This window comes from Aplysia californica, unplaced genomic scaffold, assembly GCF_000002075.1.
Source record: "Aplysia californica isolate F4 #8 unplaced genomic scaffold, AplCal3.0 scaffold00016, whole genome shotgun sequence".
In the NCBI taxonomy this organism is placed as follows: domain Eukaryota; kingdom Metazoa; phylum Mollusca; class Gastropoda; order Aplysiida; family Aplysiidae; genus Aplysia; species Aplysia californica.
Window position 1 is genome coordinate 1,176,475 of NW_004797286.1, and position 10,338 is coordinate 1,186,812.

A 10,338-nucleotide genomic window follows, 5' to 3' on the forward strand; every position below is an offset into this window, starting at 1 on the left:
GGGCAGGAAAGGTGGAGAAGGGAGGAAGATGGATGCTCTGAGAGGGGAGATTTAGACAGACTGGCAGAGAAGAGGTCAAGTTGGCTATAGTTTTATTCTGCCAATTTTACGCCTCTTTAGAGGCCTACTTTTTCTCTTCACTAACCACTGATTGTATCTCTTGTCTCAACAGAATCACCATGGACAATTCGAGTGCGCACCCCAACGGGACGGTGGTGTTCCTTGACATCTTCGAAGTATACAGCAATCACTCAGCGTCAGGGACTATCGACAGAGTCGTCACGCCAATATTTTACGTCATAGGCCTGCCTGCAAATCCTCTCAGCGCCTACATTTGGTTGAATCGAAAAACCCGTGCTAACAACTCCTCAGCCATCTATCTCGGTGCGCTGTCTATTTCCCACGTCGTGTTCCTGTTGCTTCATATTTTGCAAGAGCTCCGATATGCATGGAATATAAGTACTTACGAGGGCTACGTCTCCTGTGAGATTTTCAACATGGTCTTTTGTATTCCTCAGTATCTAGCACCTCTGCTTGTACTGGGCTTTACAGTAGAGAGGTACATAGCTATCTGTCACCCGTTCGCAAAAGAGCGCTACTGTACAGTGCGCCGAGCTGTCGTTGTAGTGATTAGTTTGTTAGTTTTCTGTATCATTATCAGCACCTTTCAAGCTTACTTCTGGACATATGACGCTCAAGTGCAGTTGTGCAACCACCGAAAAGAACTACACGAAGGAAACTTTGTGGAACTTTGGACATGGTTCACAGAACTGCTTCTCTTTGGAGTGGCGCCGCTCGCTGCTTTGGTCTTCAACGTACTCGTTATCCGTGAGATTCGAAACCTCACTTCAGGAGGTCCAGCACACACAGGAGCTGGTGGAGGTGGGAGTCAAGCATCTACAGTGACTTTGTTAAGCGTTTCTTTCTATCTTATATGCACTTGGCTTCCTTACACCATAGTCTACTCGATGTCCAAGCAGTTCCCCATCGGAGACCTCACTTTGAAGCCAGAAGATATAGAACACGACCCGACTTGGCAGAGACACTTGTTGTATCAGACTATCCGTTGCATCATGACAGAAATCACGTTGTCTAACTCAGCGTGTTATTTTTTCATCTACTACACAACGGGGAAACACTTCAGGCAACGAGTGCACGAGCTTCTATGCCCGAAACGTTGCCTCAAAACCGAGAGTCGAAACCACGGAGCCAAGCAATACATGGCTGTGTCTAAGTCTGGCAACTACAATGGGACGCTGTCGACTTGCGTGTGATTCTTAGATCCCCAAGCATAATCTCAACGTGGCTGTCTCCGCTGCCATTAAGTCGGGTCTCATAAACTAAGCTCTGGGCTTTACTCTTTGACCAAGACCGTCAGTGCCAAATAATATCGGAGATGTCTCTCCAATAGAGACGAATGTGAATCATCAAACATGAACATACCTTCTTGACTTTCCGCTGCCTGCCTTGGATATACAACATCATGGTGTTCATTTCTGTACGATCATTGGGCAAAACAGACTGAGACCCTTCTGTCAAAAGACAGCGGGCTTCAAGGAATCTTGCACTAAGCCAGCTCATATAATATGTACATAAAGCACAACCCAACTCCGTGGGAAAACGTGCGTATGAATATAGAACGATGAATCCGTGCGTGCTCCTCAGTTCTGCAGTGGACTTTAGCCAGAAACCTCGAAATAAGACTACCGTCTGGTCTCATTATTGAGAGTTCCTCTTCTCCTGGTCACAGTATTGAACTGTTGTCCTTGTACTTCCTCTGAAAACGTAAAAGGAACAGAGAAGGAAACATAACACTTATAGCAGAGACTGGAACCGTAATATTTTTGTCAGCAGTTAATGTGGATCCCATTGATGTAGACAGCAATATGGAAATCAATAATACTGCGCACTCGGCTCAAAATTATGGAATTTGAGTTGTAGGCATTTTTAGTTTCCTCAGACCCTCCTACAACTATTTCATCGCATAAGAACCCCCAAAAACCGTATGTTTTCCCATACCGGGTATGTTTATTACCACTATTTCATCATAAAGTCAATATTTTATTCTTCTTTATCGGCCGTTTTCTGGAAACGGGACTTTTCTTTATACTTTTTTCGAATAACTCCACCATTTTTTGTCCAATCTTCATGAAATGTTCACAGAATGAAGAGAAGATGTATGCTAAAAATTTGTCTGTTGAAGTTTTGATATATGGAGTAGATTTTTTTTGCTGGTGTCTGGAGTGTGGATTTTCATGGATTTTTTGCAAACTTAAATGCTACCTCAGAAAAAAAATTCATTAAAAATTTTCTAATGCGTTCAGGAAAAAAACAAAAGACAGTTTTTTAGATCTATTGTTTGTTAACACGCATGTAAAAAACAATCAATGTCCACTTGCAATAAGTGCGGTATTCATAACGTAAGACATGTCAACAAAATCCAATATGGCCGCCGTATCCATGAAAACGAAATTGTTTTCTCAAATTTGATTGCGGATTTTAAGACTCCTTACTATGCTTGTTATATGTATGGAATTTGGTAAAATATGGTCCAGTAATAGGCGAGATAGCCTTCAGGTGTAGCCCCCCCCCCCCCCTTAAGGAGCCAATACATTTCATTGGATACTTTTTATGAAGGTTAATAAAAAATTTGGGCCAACTGCCCCCTTTTCCGCAATTTTTTTTTCAGCATTACTTCCATGCTGTGTTGCCGTTGTATATTGTCCAACCGCATAACAGACAGCATATTATAGAACGTGCACACATGATGGTAAATGTTGAAAAAGGCAGTTGAAACATGACACTATTCGATATTGGAGGTCTGAGTAATACGATCTAGAGAATTTACGGTTAGCAGATTTGTATTGAGAAGTTAACTGGAGCCGGGTTGTTTGTTTTTTAACTGAGGTCCCATTTAAAGACCCTTTAAGAAAAGAACTTCAAGCTTTGCTAATCAACAGTATTTCAAAGAAATGGGGTTGGAAAAACGAGTCCCTATCACACTAAAGAACAAAATCCAAATTGTATGTGGGCACTTCACTGAAATTTGTAAACCTCTTCAAGGGCACTGAAATTAGGGGTAAAGAAAGGAACTTGACTTTTTTACTTTCAGAACTATTTAAATGTTTGTGCTATCTTTGTTAGTTTAGGAGCAGCGACCGCTTTGTGAATCAATTTACGCTCTAATCTGGCAAAATTTGTGCCACCGAATTTCCAAATCGTGTTTCAAAATGTTCTAAAATCCTATTATGGTTGTATCGTAACCATTGAGGGACCATTTGTTTAAAATGTAGAATCCAATAAATGAACAATAAAACATCAAGTAGGCCTACTTTGAGGGTAACATTTTATTTAGCGTGTTATTGTATCATAAGCGTGATGTCAGGAGTCCGATGCATATTATCCAAAATAGAAACGGGCACACTCTCAATCACAACTGTCCGATTTTTTCTAGTAAAACATCACTGGTTTTATTAAAAAGAGCTCTTCAACTTGTTATTGGAAAAAAATGAATAAGATGGAAAACAGTTCGTTCCTACATGCATAACTCAAGCGGGTGGTTGGCGGATGCTCTGAGGTGTGGTTTGCTTCTTTTCATTTTCGGAAAAAACATTTTTCCGTCCTCATCTGTCCTTTTTCTTTTCTTGTATGTAACTTTCTTGTAACACCTCTGATCTTCGACACTTATATGACCGTATTGTATTGCAAGTGTCGCTAAACTCTTACTTAAATTAAATTAAGGCATAATACAGATTTGAAGAATGCTTAACGAATATGATATAAAGCCAGAGATTGATACAAGAATCACCATATAATTGATGATTACTGAGGAGCAAAAGTGCTTACTTTGTTGCAACTAGCATCTGTCTTCATGGTCGCTTTTTTGCCATCAGTAAAAAAAAAAAGGAGTTATACTAGTAATAGGCTACTAATACAAGTCCAGTGAGTCGTGGAAGGGTGAGTATGGTGGGGATGAGGGAAATAAGATGACAGGAAGGATACACAGAATATACGTGAAAAGATGGGAACACACGGAAACAGAGACAGAGAAATCACAGTGGAAGTGTTCAGCTAGGTTTTCGTGGATTTGGTTGATAGAGGAGTAAAACTACCTTAGCCAAGGTAAGACTTCTAAGATAACCATTTAAATGATATCTGGTAGAACAAAGAATGGTGTTTCAACATGGGTAGTTAAAAAAAAACAACCAAAGCGAGTAGATTTCGTATAATCGTTGAATATAAATTGCCTATTTTTTAACTTGAAATATCTCGAGAGGCGGGAGTCACACATCGACGTTGTTAAAACCCTCTTGAAGGTCATTCGAAGCTTTTATAAAACGTGTATCAGACTTGGTTCTTCTCCCACAAAATTAAACAAGAATACCAGCAGCTTGAACCCACCGTCTCGATGAGACTTTATGTCCGGAAACAAAACTCAATGGAACTTTCTAAAGCTCAATTGCGCTGCAATAAGCACGTTCACTGAAGAGCCTAACTTTGTATATATATATACACCCACATGCGCGCGCAACCTCTCTCACACATAAAGTCACATTTTCAGCTCTTCCTTTGAGGAATTCGAAAGTTGAAGGACGTCACTGTTGGTAGTAGTGTTAAACAGCAGGTGTTTGCAGAAGCTGACGGTCAGAGCTTGAGAAAATGGGGTAGGTGAGGTAAGGGGGGGGGGGGGGGAGGCTGGATTCTACCTTCTCTGATTTTTACGATGTACATAACAAACACGTGGCATAATTTCATGTGAATATTCCAGATTTGTAAATAATAGGCCCATAACTTTAAACAATGCTTTTTTCCATACTGATACTTTAAATATCCTTTCTTTGTATTGAAATAATTTAACCTCTTAGATAAATGCGCCAAACTCATAACATAACACAAACACTAGGAATGCAGACATTAAATTTGAATGGGAAATTACCGGGGACTAAATCCATGTTCACTATTACCCCTTCAAACCCCGACGAAACGTTTTGCGCTGTTTTATGTTCTTGTCGGTATTCTGCACGTTTTCAGGAGCCTAACGGAGTGATTAAGCCAAAGTGTGTTCGTCTTAAGCGTCTTTCCTGAGAACCAGTGGTTAAGTGAAATGACCCCATACTTCATTGTCGTCTTTACTTTTTTATTTTTGTTACGGCAAAGACATATTGTGCCACGGCGGAGGTTTGGGTGAGTAGGGGTTGGGCTACTCTGTGACAAAATGAGTTGTCACTTTCTCCCCCCCCCCCCCCCGTTCCGTTGGTTGGAAAGTTATCGAAGGTAAATTAACCTTATTTGCTTTTCGATAGCCTTTTGTTTTACAAGACGCTTTGCCGTGTTTCTATGCAGTTGATGGCTAGTGAGACATTCATTTTTTCTACGGAATCCTAGGGAGGTTGTGCGTTCTCAGGCGAGATTTTGAACATTGGAACATTTGACTTGCCCACATGTCTCTTTGAAATATGGCAAAAGAAACTCACACTAATTGCAAGCTCCCAACAACAGACTCTGAGTAAAGATGAGGCCAAAGTTTGATATATGTTCATTAATTGAAAATGAATGCCCTTAAGTCGAACTCATGTTTAAAACAATAAACAACATGGGAATGTGTCCTTCGAGAGTGGAGTGTGACAATGTGAGTGAGCTCTCAACATCACACTAACCCGCACTCCAACTAGAAAGCAACTAGGAGTTTCAAATCTGAGCATAGTTAGCAAGGTCCCCGCATAGATACGACAGATATGTAACTAGGTTATTCCACCATACAGTGTCGGTCCTTTGCTGCCTCTGTGTGTCGTCTGGATCAGTGGCCGAAAGTCACTACCCAAGCCTGAAGTCCGTAGAAACACCCACCAATCACGTGCAAAATTGCGACAGGTTTCACCTGTCAACAATCTATCCGAAACTGAAGGCATTTCACTGATGTCAAACTTTGCTCAGTGCTCAGAACGTATAAACTTAAAACCGTTTGATTACCGGTGTTGCCTGGTGGGATTTTATATCCAACACTCCACTCAGGTGCTCCAAAAATACCCCTGAAATATCCAAAACGTACAAACTATGAGTCACCATGGGGTACGACGCCACATCCTCCATTCTGTTGAATTGAGAATTTAGAATGAAAAGGTCAGTCAGACAGAAAATTGTGAAGTTGCATGAGCTGTGAATCAGAAACACTGTAAGGTTATGAGCAGCCACTTTAGCTTGGCATCAAGCTTTTATTTAACAGTCATTTGTATGAACCATGAAGCTGTTGTTTGATAAAGGAGTGTTTTGTATGAACTAGGTAGTTACAAAAATGTTAATTCTTTAATGTTCTGAAAAGGTGATTGTAGAATGTGATCAGCACACTAATAACGCATTTGTAAAGACTGTAGTAGCTAGCAACATAACTGATCGTTTCTAATGACACGAAGAAGATAAGGTAGATTGAGAAGGTGAGAAACAGTCTGAGAGGGAGAGAGAAGGTGATAGATAAAGAGAGAAAGATAGAACGAGAACGAGAGAAAAAGATAAAGAGAGAGAGAGAGAGAGAGAGAGAGAGAGAGAGAGAGAGAAAGAGAGAAAGGATAGAAAGACAGAGAAATAGATATTAATTTGTTTGTTAGGAATGGTCGCCTTACCTGTTATCCTGTAGAGGAGAGGAGAAAGAAAGAAGAAAGAAAGAGACAGAAAAAGAGACAGAGAAAATTGAGAGAAAGAGAGAGAGAGAGAGAGAGAGAGAGAGAGAGAGAGAGAGAGAGAGAGAGAGAGAGAGAAGACAAAGAGAGAGAGAGATAAATGGTGGGGTGTTCCAATTCCTTGTTGACCTTGTTCTAAAAAGGACGCATAGCTGAGTAATAATTCGGTTTTTGAGATTCCTTCCGATTCGTTTTCAAGATATTCATCAATACAAATGTTGCCATCAGCAGACGAGATTGCTTCATTTTGATTCAAAGTTTTATATTTCTTCTCAAATTAATGCCTTCAGGCCCAATAGATAGCGATGCAAGGGACCGGCGAGCCAAATTAGAATACAGTTACAACTCCTGATACATCTGTTAGAAAATAATGTTGGTGTTTTTACGCCCCTATTAACACAATTAAAATTTATATCAATTGGAATGCAGGCTTCGACTCTGCCTAACTGAGCCAACCCGGCTGACAGGGATATAACATAATCTCAATAGAAATACATGAACTCGATAATTTTTCAAAAATATCCCCAGAGTTTGCTGTAGGCTCGTTCAGTGTAGATTTGCTTTATGCCGTAATTTGTGGAGGTTATGTGATTTTAGTAGTTTGTATTCACTCTTTGTATGTAGGCCTACGCGAGTGTACAGACATTTTGGTCAAAAAAAATAATGTACTCCCTACCTCCTTTCTTGGTACCAAAATGGCAATCACCTTTTTAAAGTATGTTAGTGGTCACGCTCTTTCTGTCTATATATTATATTAAAAGAAACTGCATAGGTAAATGGGTACACTGATAATACACAACTTGTTTCTGGTATTTGAAAGCTATAGCGCGCTTTTTGAAAAGCATTTTACACGTTAAGGAAGAATTCATAGCAGCCTCCAAGACCCCATCCCACACTAATATAATAGCAACGAATTCAATAAGCTTTATCATGAGCGTGCCTGTGTGTGTGAGTGTGTGTGTGTGTGTGTGTGTGTGTGTGTGTGTGTGTGTGTGTGTGTGCGCGCGCGCTTGTGTATTTTTGTGTGTATAGAGGCTATGCCTATGAGTGTGAATGTTAAGGCAAGTACGAAAGCCTTTCAGTGTTCTTCTGTAAATAATTATCAGTTATTTAGAACAATACAAATACATAAATAAACAAAGAGTGTTCTAAGGTGTGTATATATCTTGTTCGAATACCTTCTTGTGTGTTCGCCATCTAGGCACGTATATCAATAGTTATGTCCTCTAGGAATTACCACTGTTGTAATCTCTATTAATACTGCATATATACTATTATCCTAGTGATATATTATTCTAATATTGCGTTGCATTACTTTCTGGACCTGTTGCTGGGTTTTTGCTTCTGTACAGAGATACAATGACCGTTGTAATGTTATTTTTTTGTGATTATTTTACATAAGATAAAGGGTGCGCATTTTTCCTTTATTTTTCTTTTTGTTATGTTTTATTTTTCGTTGAATTGTTAGGTCTGTGATAGCATAGAATGTACGAAAACCCCTCCCACAGTTTTCGAGGCAGAAATGTTTAGCAATAGTTCTGCTTGCTTCATTGCTTTTCGTTTGTTTGTTTTTAGTTTTCATTTATTTTTCATTTTCGTTCTGAAGAATTGACGCAAGTCTGCGTTGACTCACTGTGAAAATGAATAAAAAATCTGCTCACATAGAGATTTCATTGTTTTGTTTATTTGTTCGGTAGTTTTTAAAACTGATTATCCCACGGTAGAGACAACAAAGTGTCGACCAGTGGTTCAAGTGTAAAAAGTAAAGTTGTTCCTGCATCCGATCCGGACATTGGGAATTGCCTTGTTAGTGAGACAACTCCTGGGCCTTTGACATCGTGTGGTAGGGTGGCCAGTTCCTTTCCACCCCCGCCTTTACTTTCCCTACTTGAAAATAGGTACCCATTACTGCTGGGTGGGCAGGAGCGGGCGAAAAAATCCGTGTCTGAACCGTGGCTCGAACCCTGACTTTCCGCTTCGGAGACGATCGCACTAACCTCTCCGCCACCGCACCCTCAGTTCAAGTGTATTAAGCCCAAAATTTAGAATTTTAACATGTTTTGGGGTTGTTGTTTTTTGGTTATTTTGTTAAAAAAAGCAAGAAATAAAACATTGAAAGTTTTTTTTTATCTTTTCTGAAAAATTTTGCTTTTTGGGTTTAGCACCTTTTCAGTATTTGATTACAAATCTTTATCTAATTCACTCAAAGACAATTTGTGAGAACGCAGACCACACGTTCACCACAGATTTCTAATAATGAACTGATGATGTCTGTTGATTTCTTGTCAGTGAAGTGACATTTGATTTCACGCCGTGATTTTTTAAATCTGATGTCAAAGTCCATTTCCGTGTATGAACACTGGAGATGAAAAAAATAACTATAAAGGTTACGAGCATCAGGTTTACAACATTGATATCAAATTTCCTTCAACCCTCATGCTGCTGTGCCGGATAACCTTTTAATAGAACCGAAAAATGAGGCTGTAACTACTTTTTTAAAAATATTCATATGTGATACCCTCTTGACAAAGCATACAGATTTTAGCACGCCAGTTAGGTTGTGTGCGCTTTGCGGTATATTATACCGAGTTGCAAAAGTTCTGTCACACCCATTATATTACGATAATTTTCGATATAGAATAAGCATTTTAGTAAAATTTAAAAGTATGACTTGTGGGACTTATGAGACTTTTTGTGCAAGAGCAGACCAAAGAAATCATAAACCGGAAGTAGAACGGGGACAAAGTTTTGGTATTGATTTCTCTCAGTCTGTGTTGAAATCAACGCTTCCTACACACAAAATTTGCTTGGAATCACATAGACAATGTGTAAACACACCTTACACACTATAAAATTCCGCACTTTTTAACGGTTGGATACCTTTTTCTCCTGTTTTCAAAATTTTAAAAATGATAAATTCCTTAAATAAAGGGGCTGTGTGTATGATAAATTCTTTAATAGCGCTTTCTGCTTTTGCAAGACAGGTAAATGTTTGCAGAGGAATCATCTAACCCTTGAACAAACTTTTTAATACCACTAGAGCTGACCAAGGCAAGCCGAGACGTAGCCAACCAAGGGCGACAACTTGACATCAGAATTGGGTTATTGTCAACACCCATGTTCAAAACACATTCCAACTTAGTGCAGAGACTGCTAGGTATTTCGGACTGTCTTGAAACATCATTATTGGACATTTTTAAGATCGTGGATTACGTGATTATCACCCTTTATATGGAGCCATTCTAACCCTGTTTCATTGAAAAAATCGCCAAATTTTGGCACAACAACATTGTCCATAAAACTAAAGACGTTGGTAAAGTGTTCTTTTCAGCAATGGTTAAGGTTTTTAATTCGTCGCGTTGATGGAAGAGAAAAAGTGTTTAAAAGAAGAGAAGAGAAATTTCACAAATCTAACGTCCCCCAAGAGGCCCAAAAGTGGCTGAAATGTGATGGTAGGGGGTGGAATCTCTGCTTTTTATCGTATACATTTAGTTACTTTTCAAAGCAATCTCAAATAACGACATTATTGTCACGAAATTCTTCGTCACGATGACTACGCTACATGGCACCGATGATGGAATCTGCTAACAAGACAACGCCCGACTACAAATGGCTACGATCAATAAAAACTTCTTCCAAACACATCAAATCGTTGTTCTGGACT

The 10,338-nt window shown here is 39.4% G+C and overlaps 1 protein-coding gene across 8 annotated transcripts in view; it reads left to right on the plus strand.

Moving 5' to 3' along the window:
- Positions 1-2,163, plus strand: part of LOC101861785 (ovarian cancer G-protein coupled receptor 1) — a 190,818-nt gene extending 188,655 nt beyond the window's left edge. For all 8 annotated transcript variants that reach the window (XM_035971294.1, XM_035971285.1, XM_035971290.1 and 5 more), the window contains one exon: positions 173-2,163. In XM_035971294.1, coding sequence (XP_035827187.1) covers positions 180-1,274 — 1,095 coding nt within the window. In that variant the 5' untranslated portion in view covers positions 173-179 and the 3' untranslated portion in view covers positions 1,275-2,163. The remainder of the gene's footprint in view (positions 1-172) is intronic.
- The last annotated feature ends 8,175 nt before the right edge of the window (positions 2,164-10,338 follow it).